Consider the following 17,218-nt stretch of genomic DNA (forward strand, 5'->3'; position numbering starts at 1 on the left):
GAGGCCCAGTCTATGAATGGCGCCCCCTAGAGTGCTACACGGCACAACCCAATCTGTTTCCCAGATGACCCCCGAGTACCACCACCACCCCCCAACCCCCCCAGCCACCCCCACTGCAGGGAAGAGCCCTGAGGTGCTGGTCCTGCCTGGGTGCCAGGGAAGGTGGGACTGCGAGAGGGCGGATCTGTTTTATTTCGTAGCCGTCTTCTCATGCTGTTTGGGTGGTGCCAGCTGTCAGCAGCTCTGGCTGGGTGGGCTGTGCCATCCTGCTCCTGGGGTCACTGCTATTTGCCAGGCTAAAGAGGCTGGAGAAGGTGACCGGGGCTCTCCCAGCATGTGGTCCCAAATGAGCTGTTGATGCCTCCTGTTGGGGCTGTGGCTGTGGGGTGGGGGCCGGGAGCTGGCCCCGTGATCATGCCAACAACCATCCCCACTCGGGTCTTTCCTCACTCGCTGGTGCTCCTCTGACTCTCTCCTTTCCCTCTCTCCCTCCCCAGCCCCCTCTTCTTTTAAACTGGGGGAGGGACAGGGAAGAGACTGTCTTTGATCTCAGTGGAGGAAAAAAGTCTGTTCTGTTCAGGCTTTTGGCGAACACAACAAACAGTGTTTAAAATTTAACTTTGCTTAATTAATTAGTAATTCTGTTTAATGCTGTCTGATCTCCCTCCAAAAGGTATTTTGAAGCTTGAGAAGGGAACATCAAAGGGAGCCCGGTGAAGATGGTCAAGTAATGCATTTAATCTGGCAGTTGCTGGGGGTGGAGAGATGCCAGGTTGGGAGCTAATGTGGGAGAGATCCATCATCTGGTAAACACAGCCAGCAGGCTCCTTGCAGCCGTGGTGTGAGGAGCGATAGGGAGCAGTTTCCAAAGAGAAGGAGCTCCACACACCGCCCCCAGACTCATCTGAGCTGAGAATTGGTTTCAAGAAAGCAGAGTTGATGTTTTCTTTCTTCCATGCGTACTGTGCATGGTTGGGCAGGTTGTGTACTGCACAAGAGTTTCCAGTGAAGCAGGTGAGCAGTACGGTGAAATCCAGCCTACATCCTGCTTATCAGGGTACCCTGGCGGGAAGAGAGGGCTGCATTTACCTAAGAGCAGTTCATAAACTTTTCTACAAAGGGCCAGGAGAGTGCATCATTTAGGCCTTGTGGGCCATATAGTCTCTGTTGTGACGACCGAACTTTGCCAGTGTAGAGCCAAGCAGCCATACACAGTGCCTATGAGCATGACTGTGTCCCAATAAAACTTTATTTACAAAAGCAGGCGGTGGGTGGACAGGGCGTAGCTTGCCAGCTCCTGCTCTTAGTCATCCAAAGGTACGTCACAGACAGTGATGTGAACGCAGGACGTAAACCCGGAATACGAGTCTTTGAATTTGAAGGCTTTGCTTCCTCCTTACTCCATCTCTTCCCTTCCTTTTCCTACCTTTGCTCCAGCTTTCCTTTCTTCTTTCAAATTAGCAGTATCTCCTGTTGTTACTGTGAGTGATTAAAGAGTGATCAGAGTCCCTTTGACATTATGTACCCCCCGCCCCCCAGAAGATCATCTCTGGGTTGAGCAGGAGTAGGAGACAGAGAATGGACAGAGAATTGGCTTGGAATCTGGCCCCAAAGCCCATTGTGACAAACATGCCATTCTCTTTGCTGGTTGGTGGGACCTTGGCAGCCCCAAGTGAGCACCCTTTACCCTTCCTATGCCTGCCCACAAGCCCAACGATGGATGGAGGGAGAGAGGTTTGTTATGCGCAGGGGTGGTGGGGCAAGATGCTGGTTAATGTCTGGTTTGAGAGGGTTCACATGTGGGTGTAGGAGCAGGGCCCTGTGTCCCAGCCCCTGCCCCTGGCACTCAGGGCCTACTAGGCTTTCCCATCAGCTCTGTGACATCTCCTCTGGTCACTGGGGAGTGGAAGGGACAGTGACAGGGTGAAGGGACTTTGGCAGGGGCAGAAGGTGCTGACTCTCCCTGTTTCTGGCCCCCAGGGCTCTGGGGCAGTAGGGCTCCCAGTCCTATGACCCATCAGTGGCCAGTGCCACAGGTGCCTGGGGTGGTTTTCTGAATGGGGATGGGGTGGGGATGAGGGACCTCTTGGTGAAGAGAAGGCAATCCAGACCATGCTGGTCTTTGGAGAAGACATAGGATGAGGGTGAGTGGTCGAAGGGGATGTTTTCCACCTGCCGTGGGTGAGGAGAAAGGAGAGGAGGTAGGGAGGACCCACATGTGGGGAGGGGTGCTCCAGAGAAGGAGGGAACAGGGACAGAGCTTTCTTTTCTTTGGGTTTTATCAAGTGGAACTTGAAAGGCAATGTTGAACCTGAAGGTGGTTTTCTGATAACTTCTCTTTGAACTTGAAGTTTGGTTTCGATAAGCCTGGCTGGCTTACATCTCCAGCCAGGACCTCTGTGGAGGGAGGCTGCAGCTTTGAAGATGGAGCTGGGCTTTGTTTTCCTTTCTTCTCCGCTCCCACCCGACTCCCCACACCCCACAGGGGGCTGAATAGAGGATATTGCAGGCTAGGAGAGCACCCTGGTTTCTCCAGTGGGGCGGTTTGGGGGTGACGGGCATCACCTCGATCTGGGCTATCAGCTGGGACCATGGAGCATCTTTTGCAAAGCCAGCATTTATCGAGTACCTATTACATGTAGGCCACAGTGCTAAGTAGGCACCTTCCTCATTGCCTCCCCCCACCACTCCAGTAACCCTGTGAGGAAGAACCCATTTCATCCCCATATTCCACAGGAGGAGACTGAGATCCAGAGAAGTCTAGTGCCTTACCCAAGGTTGCCCAGGCCAGTCAGCAGCAGGACCAGGAGATGGACCCAGACTCTGAGTCCTCTTAATTAGGACACTCTCGCCAAGCTCAGCTGCACCCACTGGATGCTGGGGGTTCCTGCAGCTGAGGGCTGGGAATGGAGAGAGCCCCTGCTCCCTCACTCGCTCTGTTAAGCCTCCAGACCTTTTTGCTTTCTTCTAAATGGGGGTGACAGCAGCACCCACCGCTTTGTGGCCTGGATAAAAGTGGCTTTGCGTTGCACCCTGTCTGGTCCCATGATGGCAGCTGGTCCGGACCAGCAGGATGCCAGCAGATTTGGGGTGGGGGATCAGGGTGGCCCAGGCTGTGTGCTCAGCTGTCCTTGGGTCACTGGCTAATCGCCCGCTTACCTGCCCCAGGGCTCAGCATTGCATGGGAGTGGCCCACCTCCTGGCCATTACACTGTTTTTGCTTTGGAGGAGCAGGGAAGGCAGGACCTGGTTTTATCCACTATATCAGAAGTGGTCAGCACCAGTCCCTGCCCCCCGCCCCCGCCCCATGGCCTCCGAGGAGCTGGATCTCCTCTGAGGTTTGTCCTTATCTGCCTCCCTGTGAAAGCACTGGGAGGGAACTGGGATCTGTGGCCGAGACAGGGTCTCCAGCTGGATCCCTAGGGAGTTGTTGCCTTGAGATGTGGGCATCGAGGGTGGGGCCCTCCCCCACCCCCCTGCATCCCTCTGGGTGTACCCAGGGTGAAGAGAAAGAAGGGGGCACTCAGGCCCAGCTGGGACGGGAGCTGTGGAAGGAGCCAGGTCAGTCTGTTGCCACCGTGGCCTTCCTGTCCTCACCCGTCTGGGCTGGTGACCGGAGCATCCTTATCTTCAGCTCTTCCCTCCCCATCCTGTTCCCCATCCCGGACTGCCTGTGTTTGATATGATCCTTGCGTGTCCCTTTTGTATCCCCGAAGCCTCCGTTTTGAGAAAACTTAGCTACCAACTATGCTGATGCCCAAGATTGAGTGGGGAGGGGACATCATTCCCCTGACTGTGACTACCAATGGCAGGGACCCTGTGTGCTGGCCCTGGGCTCTTGGCCTTGACGGTCGGTGTAGCTCACTGAATCCACACAAGGATCCTGTGGGGAGGGGGCTGTTCTGATCCTTGTTTTATCACTGCAGAAACTAGTTGAGATATCTGGAGAAGTTACATGCCCCACCCTGGGTCATACACAGTATCAGAAGGATCCGGATCCAAGCAGAAACTAAACCTTCCCAGGCTAGCTGAGAGAGGTACCACGCCTCCGTTTCCCTCAGTCCTCCTGACCACCCACCAGTGTGCCGTATGCTGGGCCCCGGGCAGGCGGCATCTTGGAGGAAGCCCAAATGTCAGCAGGAAAGGCAGTGAGGCTGTGCCGACCGTGGCCACAGGCCACAAGCTCCCTGGCCACCTGCCCCTGGTCTGACACAGCCCTGGCTGGCCACAGGCTGCTTATCCGAACTTATAAGGGGCGGAGAATGGAGGCCTCTGAGGCCTCAGATGCACCCTGGAGGTAAGTTGAGTGGCCAGCACATGTGTACCCTGGACATTACCAAAGGCCAGAGAGTGAAACAATTTTTTAAGATGTTATTTATTTATTCATGAGAGACATAGGCAGAGGGAGAGGCAGGCTCCCTGCAGGGAGCCCGATGTGGGACTTGATCCCAGGACCCCAGGATTACACTCTGAGCCGAAGGCAGATGCTCAACCCCTGAGCTACCCAGAGGCCCCGAGCGAAGTGATTTTGACTTGAGCACACAGACAGGGAAGAAAGAGGCCTAGCACCCCGGCGCTCCTCCACACGGTCCCCAGAACAAAGCCACAGTGGGTGTGGTGGCCCCGAGGCCCAGCTGGGGACTGTCCTCATGCTGTCTCACTTGTCCTCCCTGCAGTGGCCCTGCCTCCAGAGAAGACAGATGGGCTGACCAGCGGAGATGAGAAGAGGAGGGAGAAGTTGAGCGAATCTTGCCCTGGCTCCAAGAAGCAGCTGAAATTTGAAGTAAGTTCCCTTTCCTGGCGCTGGGCTCTGGAGAGGAGGGTTTCTGTACCCCCCGCAGTGCTCCTCTAGGAGGTAAACTGAGGCCTATGCAGATGTGAGGGCCTTATACCTCCTGTGTGAACAGCTGCCTGCAGTGGGAGGCTTGTCCCGTCATGTCTGGGGCTGCCCCAGCTCCATGCAGGTCCTGAAGACGTGTGCAGCCACCCCTCTTGGCCCGGGCTACCCAGCCTTCCAATGTGGGGTGGCAGCTGGGCTGTGGCCACTGGGCTGTGGCCCAGAGGTCTGGGAGAGGACATGAGAGGGGTGACGGCTGGCCCTGGTGCTGCTATCACTGTACCGGGTGATGGCCTTCCCTGCCGGGAGAGCAGAACCCAGCCTATCTGGCATGGAGCTTACACTCTCTCTGCCCTGCCCTCACTCTCCTTCCTTCTCTGCTTCCCTCCGTGAGACCACTAGGCCATCACTCTGGAACCAGCAGGCTAGGGTTCAAGTCCTAGCTCTGCCACAGCCCTGCTGGCCTCACCTGGGAAATGGGGGTAGCAACAGCATCTATCTTGTTTTGGGTATTGTAAGCATGAGGAGTTAATACATCTAACGTGCTCAAAGGGGTGCCTGTCCACTATCACGTAAGCACTTTCTTCTCCCTTCCAACCACACTTGATCGACACACCTGCTGGTTCCCTGGGGACCCCAAGTGAACTGGGCATGGCTCCTGCCTCATGGACCACAGTGTGGTGAGGGGCCTGGGAGAGTGACCCAGACCCAGTAACTGCACTGTCGGGGATGCGAGGGGGATCTGGGAGTATGCGGAGGGGGTGGCCACCCGAGTCTGGAGGCCTGCAGAGTGACGGACGTGTGGCGGTTCCAGACTCCATGCAGTGCCGTGGCTGCAAGCGGAGGTTGGGAGGATGAGTGAGTCTGAAGTGAGCCTCTGAGTGTAGGACTAGGAGTTGGGAGAGGTGATGACACGGAGCCTTTGGGATAAGGAGCACTTTAGGTGGAGGGAACAGCAGGAGCAAGGCCCAGAGGCCAGCCAGTGTCGCCCGTTCTGTGCAAACAAGCTGCATTATATTGCAGAGGGATGGCGGTGGTGCGGGAAGATGACTCGGGAAAGGGTGTGAGATGGTCACACTGGGCCCTGAATGCATGAGCTGAGGGGTGCAGGCAGCATGCACCTGGGGAGCTAGGGTTGCTAGCTTCTTCCTGGAGTGTGCTGGGGTCCCTGCATGTCTTCTGGGGTGGCTGGCCGAGCCGAGGGCCAAGTGCAGCAGCAGAGGGAAGCCTCAGACCTAGATGTCTCACTTCCCTGGAGTCCTGAGCGGGCTGATTTCTGGAAAGGGCCTGGCTAACTGCCTGGGACTCGTCCATGGCCCATGAGGACGACTCACCTGAGAAGTCCAGGTGAGGGGTGAGGGTGGACAGAAGACACATATGACAGAAGTTGAGAGAGGGAGGGATAGTTACTGAGGCTTTAGCTGTCTTTGGAGCCAAGCAGAAGGGCCAGGGAGAAGGAATCGGGTAAATGCTCTGAGAGTGTGTGTGTGTGTGTGTGTGCGCGCGCGCGTGTGTGTGCGGGGCGAGTGCTGTGCTACATGAAACGGTGCCTTGCAGAGCAGAGCGGGCACTTGGCAGGTATCAGACGGGCATGTCACAACTGAGGGAAGGCTGACTTTGAACTCCGCGTGGGCCGCCCGAGGACTGCTGGAGGGAACTGGCTTCGAGCTGCAGAGGCTGGGGGCAGGGACGCCGCGCTCGGGCACATCCCTGCCAGCGTTCAGAGGCCAGGTACCACCCCTCTCTCGGGGCTGAACCTGTCTTCCTGCAAAAGGAGAGGGGAGCTGAGGCAAGACGTGAAACAGAATGGCCTGGAAGCATCTTTGCTTGTTTTTATAGAATCTTGTGAATCTCTTTCCCAAAACAGCCAGCCTTTCTAGAACTTTCTATCTGGTGTTCTGCTGGCTCCTGCACACACACGCTGCCAGGGACAGAGCTCATCACTTCCCAGTGCAGGTTCCTGTGGTTAGACATGTCGGGTCCTGTGAGTGATGATAATGAAGCCATTGTTAACATTACGTACCTCATATGTTAACATTACAGCAAAGACAATGGCAGTTACTATCATTAATTGGACTTCTCTCAGTGCCAAACAGTTCTACGCTTTTTCCAGTTTCCCCATCGCAGAGCCGGAGGCAAGGACTTGGCAGGTGATCCCAGGGAGCAGCAAAGGAGGGAAGCCCAAACCAGTAGGTTAACGGGATCACTGCCAGGGCAGTGGGGGCTCAGTCCCGCTGGGAACCCCCTTCCCCCAAGAAGGGCCATGCCGAACGCCTCGGGGTGTCCTGGGCTTACAATCCCCGGCTCTTCAGGTCTTCGTGGACATAGGAGCTGGATGCTCAAGGTGGGAAGTCAGGAACTGGCCCAGGAGCACCGAGGGGACACGGGCAGGGGGCAGTTCATGCTCCCAACAGCCTTAGGAGATCAGTACTGGTCTTTTCCATAATTTATATGAGGGGAAACCAAGGCACAGAGCAGCCATGCCTAGGGCCACACAACTCTGAAGGGCCACGTACCTGGAGCTTTACCTTTTTTTTTTTTTTTAAGATTTTATTTATTTATTCATGAGAGACCGAGAGAGAGAGAGAGAGAGAGAGAGAGAGAGAGGCAGAGACACAGGCAGAGGGAGAAGCAGGCTCCATGCAGGGAGCCCGACGTGGGACTCGATCCCAAGTCTCCAGGATCACACCCTGGGCCGAAGGCGGCGCTAAACCACTGAGCCACCCAGGTTGCCCTTGAGCTTTACCTTTTAATGCTTGCTCACCCTCTCCTGCCTCCCAGGCCAGGTGGCCACCTTGGGAGTCCTGCCAAGGAGTCCTGCCTGCTCCTTATTACTGCTCCCTGTGTCTTCTAGTAACTTCTGTCCCTCCATCCAGGTTCACAAAGCCTCTCCTCCAACCCCCAATTCCTGCCTCTAGTGTTTCCTTTGCCCTCAAAGGTCCAGAGGCTGTCTGGCACCCCTGCCGGCATCTCTCCCTGGATCTCCCCTGCCCGGCGGACCTCTCCCCCCACTCCCCTGGCCCTCCATGTTGTGGTCATCGTGCTCTCCCTTCGCACAAGGTCTGGGGAGGGCAGTGGGAAGGCAGCAGGCCTGCGACCTGGCCTTTGGGTACTCCAGTCATGCCTGTGTGTTGTATGTTCATGTCTAGGAGCTCCAATGTGACGTGTCTGTGGAAGACGACAGCCGGCAGGAGTGGACCTTCACCCTGTATGACTTTGACAACAATGGCAAGGTCACCCGTGAGGTGAGTGCACCTGCCAGACCTGCTGCCACGGGCTACCTCCTTGGGCACTTCTGCACCTTCCGTGTCTCCTAGGGTTGGTCCTCCTCCTGAGGGCAGGCTAACAGGTGGCAGGGAGGTGTGTCGGGGGGAGCAAGGCTGCTGGAGCTCCAGGGGGACCTGGAAGAGTATCCCAGAGCTGCCTGGTGAGTGGGCAGTGGCGACAGAGGAAGGGGCAGCTGGGCTCCCTGCACCCAGGCGAGGCACTGCTCCCACTGGGGAAGGGGAAGGGGGAGGGTGGGAGGCAGGCGTGGAGCCCCGAGGTCTCCCCAGAGGAGGACCCCGAGTCCCCACAGAAACCTGTCCTGCATCCTCCTCTCTGGGATCGGGGAGCTCTGGCTGGGGCAGGCCTGGGACCACCCAGGCCGCTTCCCACCTCAGCCAGGCTGCCCAGGAGCTGGGGCCGGGTGGGCACATGAAGGCCAGGCGGTGCCTCCCTCTGCTGATCCCGGAATGAGCACCCCCGGGCCCTGAGAGCTCTGCCAGTGGCTCTATGCACGGCCTTGTCCCAGCCTGCTCTTCACCGGCCTTCTCCCTCTGAATACCTGCATCTCTCCCCTCGGCCGTCCTGCCACACCTCTCTCTCCTCCATGTGCCCCTCACCCTCCTTCCCTGCATCTGTCTGAATACTGAGCACCCACTGTGTGCATTCACTATGCCCTAGGTGTGGGGACAAGGCGAAGGACAGCACAGGCACAGCATCCAGCCGCCTGAGGGGGCAAATCCCAAACAATTATGGGACAATTGCACAGTGTGATGGGTCCGGTGAAGAGAAGGGTCCCCGTGTCTAGGGAAGCCTCCTGCAGGAGGTGACGTGGAGCCAAGCATGGCGTACGGAGCCGGGAGACAGATGCTGGGCGCTCGGGTGTTCAAGGCACTGGAGGAGACTGGTGTGGCTGCTCACAGGAGACCTGGCTTTGGCCGGAGCCAGCAGGGCAGGCCCTGGCTTTGGTTCCTGGTGCTCGGGGAAGCCACTGGTGGTGGGCTGGTTTAAGCAGGGGCATGAGCTGGTCTGAACTACTGCAGGGTCTCTGCCTCCCGCGTACCCTGGGCCTCACTCTTATCCCATCCGGCTCCTTTCTCTCCCCACTGACCCTCTGCAACATCCTCCCCCTCCCCTGGAGGCCCTGGTTTTCAGATGTGTGACCTGCTACAGATCTGCCTAGGGCTCTGAGAGTAGCTTGGCGGGGGCCACACGTGCCTGCCATCTGGCTCTCGAGGGTGACAGGTGTGTTCCCAGGGAAACTTTGCTGTCTTCTCTCCCTGCCTGATTCAGGGCTATGGATTTTCTTCTCTGTGGCTGGTACAGGAGAAGCTGCCAGAGGGGACACCTGGGTGAAAATAGGGCACCTCTTCCTCAGCCCGTGGCTTAAGGAATATTAGAACAGGGTGGAGGAAGAAGCTGTGAGTGACTCTCAGTCCTTCAGGACTCCTTGGTATATAAGTGACAGACTCCCAGCAAACTGCTATAGGTCCAAAAAAAAAAAAAAAGGAATATATTGGTTCATGTAACTGAAATGTGGTCCAGGAGGCTGACTTCAGGCATGGCTGGATCCAGAGGCTCCATGGTAGAGCCTTCCCTCTGGCTAGGAGCAAGGTGATGGCTAATATTTTTCCTCCTCTGTCCGGGGCTTTCAGCAACACTTCCAGTTCAGAAATTCCAGAACCGAACCTCACTGGCTCCCACGGCCTCACATGAATGGCCCTGATCCTCACAGTCATTTTTGCTGTGGGTTTGCAATGCTTCAGATGGCCCTATTCCACATCCTGGAGCCGGAGGATGTTATTCGATGCATGAGCCACAGAGACTAAAAGTGAGAGGGGGACGTGTAATTGGCTCCCAAAATAAAATCAAGGTACTGTCCTCGGGGTGGGGGAATGGATTCTGGGCAGGCAAAGCCCTGAGAAGGGGCCTGGGGACATGGGAAGCAGTGGAAATGCTTCCTGGTTGGAGACCTTGTGGAAGGCCAAGGGGAGGGCTTAGGTGAACCCCTGTCCCTCCAGCTGGAATGTTTTGTGTGAGGGGTTATGGTTTTCCTGGAGCGAGAGCCGCCTTTCCTCCCCGTCCTGTTTGGGAATGGCAGCTGCGGTTAATTACCTTCACCGGGCAGCACACTGCAGCCTGGATGCCTGGTCACTGAGCTGAATGGCCGTGGCCCCGGCTGGCTGTCCAGGCCACGCAGGCAGCCAGCCTGGGCTTCTTGGTGGCATCGCCTTCTCTTCTGATGCATGTGGGGACGAAGACCATGCTGCCCCTGCTTGCCGCCTGCCCCTGCTAGCTGCCGTCTTCATTCCTTGCTGGTTCAGAAAGGCTGACCAGGAGAGGGCTTGCCCCCCACCTCGGAGGCCTTGCAGAAACCCGCAGCCAGACACTGCCATCTGGCTCTGCATCTTGCCTTCCTTTACAAGAGGAAGAGCCGGGAAGGGAGATTTCCCAAGGAGGGTGCCGCAGCCTGGCCTACAGAAGGCCATCCCTGCATTGTGTCTTCCTCCTGCCGAGGAGGAGCAAGGAGGCTGGCTTCCAGTCCAGGGAGAACCCAGCCTTGTGTTTCCCCTTGGTCTATTTTTAGCCTCAAGGCCACTCCTCAAAGTTGGCTATAAATACCAGTCCCCTCCATGCTCCCTGGCTGTCTGTGGGCATGTTTCTCTGTGCTAGGGCAGACAGGCTCCCTCCTCGCTGCAGCTACAGCCCAGAGCCGGCTCTGGGCTCACTTCCCAACTCAGAAGAAAGTACCTGTTCATTTGTGCAATAAATATTCACAGGCACCCACTTCTGTATGCTGGGCCCCACGCAGGCAGGAGTTGATTCTTCAGCTGGGATTGCAGGAGCATGCCTGTTCCTAGACCCCAAATCACTGCCCCCTGCCCCCCCCCCAGCTTGGGAGAGGACACTTGGGTGGATGATGTTAGTGGACCTGACTTGACTTATCTGTAAAATGGATATACTGGCACCTCCTTCATGGGCTTCCTAAGATGGAAAGAGGAGGGGGCAAACTGGGGGTGGGTGCAGAGAAGCTCAAGGGCAGAAGAGAGGAGAAAAGGAGTCCTCTGTGGGCCCTGCCAGAGGAGCTAGATTGCTGAGTGAGCCAGAGAGCCTGAGTCTCAAACTGGCAGCCTCCACAATCCTGATGTAGCCCCGAGATGTTCCAACCCAGCCCCCCAGAAGTTTTTGTTAAAAATTATCACAGGCAGCAAAAGCAAAAATAGATGAATTGACTACATCAAAATTAAAAAAGTTCTGTGCATCAAAGGACACAGCAGAATGGAAGGCAACCTACAGAATGGGAGAAAATATTTGCAAATCACGTATCTGATGAAAGATTAATATACAGAATATAAAAAAGAACTGCAACTCAACAGCGGGAAAACAAACAACCCAGTTAAAAAATGGTCAAAGAACTTGTAATTTCTCCAAAGAAGATACATAAATTAATGGCCAATAAGCATAGGAAGAGATGCTAAACATCACTTAACATTAGGAAATGCAAATCCAAACCACAGTGGGATCCTACCTTATATGCCGTTAAGATGGCTACTAAAAACAAAAAAACAAAACAAAACAAAAAAAAAACCCAAACTGACCAACAATGACAAGTGTCCCCAAGGAAGTGACAAAATCAGAACCCCTGTGCACTATCAGTGGGGATGTCAGATGGTGTGGCTGCTGTGGAAGACAGCATGGAGGGCCCTCAGAAAGCTAAACAGAATTACCATATGATCTCCCCTGCTGAGTATGTACCCCCCCCCCAAAGCAGAGTCTCAAAATACTTGTACACCCACATTCACGGCAGCATTTCTCCCAAGAGCCAAAAGACAGAAGCCACCCAAGTGTCCGTCAGCAGATGAGTGGATAAACATAGACATATAGTGTGGTATTAGCTTTGAAAAGAAAGGAAATTCTTTTTTTAAAAAATATTTATTTATTCATGAGACACACAGAGAGAGGCAGAGACACAGGCAGAGGGAGAAGCAGGTTTCCTGCAGGAAGCCTGATGTGGAACTCGATCCCAGGACCCTGGGATTATGACCAGAGCTGAAGGCAGACACTCAACCACTGAGCCACCCAGGGACCCCAAGAAAGGAAATTTTAAGAGGTGCCACAATATGGATGAACCTCCAGGATGTTGTGCTGAGTGAAACAAGCCAGTCACAAAAAGGCAGATGCTGTACGATAATACTTCTTTGAGGTCCCTGAAATAGTCAGATTTGTAGACATAGAAAGTAGAGTGCTGATAGCCAGCGGCTGGGGAGACAGGGAAATGGGGAGTTGACAAAAATTAGATGAGTTTCCAGTATCAAAGGTTCTGAAGATTTAGCAGAAGATTCTGGATTTCTGAGATGCCTGTCCCCATTGCCACAGGGCATATCAACTGTGCTGAGTGGGTGCCACATCTGTGGGCTTCGCCACTCTAAGTCACTCATCCATATCCCTGCCTAGCCATGGCAGTGCTTGCTACCTCTGCCTGAAGGGCTTGTGGGTGGGGAGTAAGGTGAGGGCTCTATCTGTGTAGGAAGAGCCATAAGGGTGGGTAATTGGCTATCTGGGGCCCCGACCTATAAAGAGCAAATACCTTTTCCAAAGGTTTCCTACATCATTTAGAGCTGGAAGTCCCCCCCGCCCCCAAGCTTCGGAGAGGACACTTGGGTGGATGATGTTAGTGGACCTGACTTTACTTATCTGTAAAATGGATATACAGGCACCTCCTTCGTGGGCTTCCTAAAATGGAAAGAGGAGGGGGCAAACTGGGGGTGGGTGCAGAGAAGCTCAAGGGCAGAAGAGAGGGAGCTTTCTCAGGTTTCACAAGCCCTTTGATTCCTGTATTGTGCATGAACAGTGGCTAAAGGCCCCCTGTGGGTTTCTGCTTTGCTCCCCTGCAGGACATCACCAGCCTGCTGCACACCATCTACGAGGTGGTTGACTCCTCTGTCAACCATTCCCCGACCTCGAGCAAGACGCTGCGGGTGAAGCTCACAGTGGCCCCTGATGGAAGCCAGGGCAAGAAGGGCATCCTTCTCAATCACCCTGGTGAGGGGCTGGAGGGCTGCCCAGGCCACAGGGGCCAGTCCACTCCCAGATCTCAGGAAGGATCACCACCCTACCTGGGAGGAGTGGAAAGGAGCCCCTTTTACTGGGAGTGACTTTGTGGACAGGTGGAATTTGAGCAGATCCTTGAAAAAGCAGGATTTGGATAAGGAAGGAATTGCAGGTGGGAGACCCTGGGTAGGCAAAGCTGGAGGTGGGCATGGGCATGGATGCAGCTATAATGCAGGCTAGCCAAGGAGTCTGGGGAGGAGGTGAGTCTGGGAGGGTAGGGGGGCAGGAGGTAAGGGGCCATGTAGATGTGAGACCCCTCTGTCGGGTCCTGGCTTGGAGAACCCTTCCCACAGAGCCATTGTGAGCAATCGTGGGCCATTTATCAAGGGCGACATGCCAGGGAGCTCAGAAAACCTCAGCAGAGCCAGGAAGCTGGTGGGCACAGGTGCAAGCCACTCACCTGGCTGTTTCTCGGGTGGGACTCAGACCTGCAGGGCACGAGGCCCAGAGCGGAGACCAAGCCTGCCGAGGAGCTCCGAAGCTGGGAGAAGAAGCAGCGAGCCCCACTCAGGTACAGTGGGTGTGTGTGTTTGTGTGGGGGGGTGGCTAGCAGCCCAATGCACCTGACCACATATTGAACACCAGCTGTGTACCTGCACCTGAGGGACTGAGCTGGAGGCAAGTGATTTCGGAGGATAGTCTCACAAATCAATTTTTAAAAAAATAACTAAATGTAGGTCCACATTCCTTTGTCCAAAACTCTTTGGGCCAGAAATGTTTTGGAATCCAGCATCTGTTGGATTTTAGAAAAGATGTTCCTGGTGTATTTCTCACGTATTCTATTTGGCATCTGGGCAGCACCCTGGGATTTAGCACACTGAAATTTCTGCACGGAGACATATGAATATCCACACAAAGTGATATAAAGGCTGTAGCTCCCATCACATCCATTTAGGGCAGGCTGGGCTGCCCCATTGGTAATGAGAAAATCTTTGTCTTCAGGCTTTTTTGGGTGTCAGAATTGTGGCTAAGGGATCATGAGGCTGCAGTTCTCTTCCACCTGTTATTTCTTTTAACTGCAAGGGGGGATGGAGGGAGGGACGCAAAGAGAAAGTGTGTTTAAAGAAAAACATTGAGTCACTGAGTAAACAGGAATATAAAGTAACAGCAGCCTAGGAGGCAGGAGGATGTAGGAGGCATTAGCGGCCCAGAAGTCAGCGGGGAGATGGGAATACCTGCATGGAAGGGAAAGGACGTAACTGGATTGTGGGAAGCACCCACCCATAGGGGCAAGCTGGGAGGTGGTCCCAGCAGAGGCCCCAGCTTGGTGTGGGGAGGTGCAGAGAGCAGGGGGTCGGGGAGTAATGAGGGAGGTAGGGCTGGCAGATGGGAGAGCCTTGCAGGGGAGAAGCAGGAAGCTCAGACTCCCTCCTTACATACACATTCATAAGTCTGGTTCTTGGCTTTGGGGCAGGTTACAGAGCCTGCCCCCTTCAGCTGCAGTGGCCTGGGGGCTTCCGCTGCCCATGCTCTCTGGGGAACCAGCCCAGGGCTTAGGTGTCCTGTCCACCGCGGGCGCACGTGGTTTGAAGCCTGACTTTGAGGTTCCCTAAGTTTTGACCAGTAACCTCTCAACTTTACTTTGGACCTGTTCAAAGCAAATGCCTCTCCAGTCCTCCCCAGAAGGCCCAGGGAGGCCAGCAAAGGTCTGCATCTCTGCTGTCAGGGAAGGAACTGGAAACACAGGTGGCTGAGATGACCACTCCCTCTCCCCACCCTCCCCCACCCCAGCCCCTTCCCAAGACCCAGAAGGAAATGAATGAAGGGTCCAGAAGGCTTTGTCCTGGTGGCTTCCCGGTAGACATGGGGCTACCCCCACAGAGGGCCAGGGCCCACCCACTCACTTGCCTTCTTGCCCTAGGTTCCAGGGTGACAGCCGTCTGGAGCAGTCTGGCTGCTACCACCACTGCGTGGATGAGAATATTGAGAGGAGAAACCACTACTTAGATCTCGCCGGGATAGAGAACTACACGTCCCAGTTTGGGCCTGGTAAGGGAGCTCCTACATCTGGGAGGGGGGGCGAGGGGACAGCTGGGGGGGCCATGCGGGGTGGCGTTCACTGCATCCCCACCCCGGGCTGGGAGAAGGTGCAGCTTTCATTGGACGGGTTAAAGTGACTTCTCGGAAGAGATGATGTTAAAAACGTTTTAAAAACTAACATGCCCCAGGTTGAGCAAAATCAAATAGTATCGATAGGGTCTATCATACAATGAAAACAACAGCTCTGCGCCCCCCACCCCCAGGCCGCTCCTGCCTGCTCCCCTGTTTCAAGCAAAATACTGCTCTCTGCCCTCATCAGCTGCTGACCTCTGTTGACCCCTGGCTGAGATAAATGAAGAGGTAGCCTACTTAATTTCACACGCCCAACTCCTTCCTCCGCCTCCTCCTACCACGCGTGCTGGTTACCTCCAAAGTGAAGGAGCGCACCTCTAGATTTCCTTCTGATCCCATGACCTCAGACAGCTACCCGCCTCTCTCTCTTCCTCCTCTCTCTCCTGGAAAGGCAATTACTTATTTTTAAGGACCTAACAAGGAAGCAGATCTTCCCCCTTCGTATATGGCCACTTTCCCTTCCAGAGAGGTTCCTCCAAGGCAGTGAGGAGCAGCAGTCGGGGTGGGGAGAAAGAACAGTTACCACTCGGAGCCCGGGGGGTGGAGGTGGTTTCTGGGGCACAGGGCAGCACGGGCACACAGTAGGTGCTCATTAAATATCTGTTAAATTGGTTCCTAGGCTCCCCATCAGTGGCCCAGAAGTCAGAGCTGCCCCCCCGCACCTCCAACCCCACTCGGTCTCGCTCCCATGAGCCAGAAGCCATCCACGTCCCACACCGAAAGCCCCAAGGCGCGGACCCGGGCTCCTTCCACTTCCTTGACACCCCATTCGCCAAGGTCTCGGAGGTCCAGCAGCGGCTCCGGGGCACCCAGGACGGGAGCAAGCACTTTGTGAGGTCCCCCAAGGCCCAGGGCAAGAGCGTGGGTGTGGGCCACGTGGCCAGAGGGGCAAGAAGCAAACCCCCCGTGGGGCCTGCCGTCCCCGCGGTGTCCCCGGCCACCCACCTGGCCGCCAGCCCCGCCCTCCTCCCCACGCTGGCGCCCCTCGGGCACAAGAAGCAGAAGCACCGAGCCAAGGAGAGCCAGCAGGGGGGCCGGGGTCTGCAGGCGCCCCTGGCGGTGGGCGGCAGTGTCGTGGGGCGGGACCGCGGGAGGGACCTGCCCGCTGTGGTGGTGTATGAGAGCCCGGCCGGCCAGGCGGTCCAGAGACACGAACACCACCACCATCACGAACACCACCACCATTACCACCACTTCTACCAGACATAGACCCCTCCCCAGAACCCCCCAGCCCTGCCATATGAAGGACCCCTCCTCCCCCGCGCCCCCAAGGCATTATTATTCTATTAATTATTGTTATTATGACGATTATTGTTATTAATAATTATTGTTACTCCACTAATATTCAGCTAGCCTCCATGTAGAAGATATATGGAAACACAGAACTAAACTTTTATTTATATGTTGTGAGGACTGCGTAACTTACCCAAGAAATGACTCTGGGTTTGGAAGTGGCCTGTGGAGGCTCGCTCGGGCTCCCGAGCTGCAGTTTCCACGCAGGCTGGTCCGCACCCTTGCCGGCTCTGGGGGAGCCCTCGGCCAGAACTGTGCCCTACCCCTAGTCTCTTCCAGGAGAACACCCTTACCTGGCCCGCTTCCAGAGACCCTCGAAAATCTCCGAGAAGATAAACAGCTGCTACCTCTTAGTATTATTCTGATTTTGTTTTGCCCTTAACTGATTGTAATGTGCTACAAGGGATTTCAGCGGACTGCAGACGCGTGACCTTCCTGGCTGTTGTGTTTTCATGTCCCAACCTCGAAACCCCTGTTCTTTCTGGAGTTCCCCTTCACGCCTTTCCAGTGGGATCACCTCCCTGCCCAAAGCCAGTCCCATCTTTTCTGCCGTGCACCACATGAAAATACGCTTCTCCTCCTCCTTTCCCTTTTTCTCTC

At 55.5% G+C, this 17,218-nt stretch overlaps 1 protein-coding gene across 1 annotated transcript in view; it reads left to right on the forward strand.

Moving 5' to 3' along the window:
* Nucleotides 1–16,730, forward strand: part of NKD1 (NKD inhibitor of WNT signaling pathway 1) — an 83,847-nt gene extending 67,117 nt beyond the window's left edge. The window contains exons 5-10 of the mRNA XM_055332154.1: nucleotides 4,677–4,783; nucleotides 7,987–8,082; nucleotides 12,997–13,144; nucleotides 13,640–13,724; nucleotides 15,075–15,202; nucleotides 15,945–16,730. Coding sequence (XP_055188129.1) covers nucleotides 4,677–4,783; nucleotides 7,987–8,082; nucleotides 12,997–13,144; nucleotides 13,640–13,724; nucleotides 15,075–15,202; nucleotides 15,945–16,534 — 1,154 coding nt within the window. The 3' untranslated portion in view covers nucleotides 16,535–16,730. The remainder of the gene's footprint in view (nucleotides 1–4,676; nucleotides 4,784–7,986; nucleotides 8,083–12,996; nucleotides 13,145–13,639; nucleotides 13,725–15,074; nucleotides 15,203–15,944) is intronic.
* The last annotated feature ends 488 nt before the right edge of the window (nucleotides 16,731–17,218 follow it).

The sequence above is a fragment of the Nyctereutes procyonoides genome, unplaced genomic scaffold (assembly GCF_905146905.1).
Source record: "Nyctereutes procyonoides isolate TBG_1078 unplaced genomic scaffold, NYPRO_anot_genome, whole genome shotgun sequence".
Lineage (NCBI taxonomy): Eukaryota > Metazoa > Chordata > Mammalia > Carnivora > Canidae > Nyctereutes > Nyctereutes procyonoides.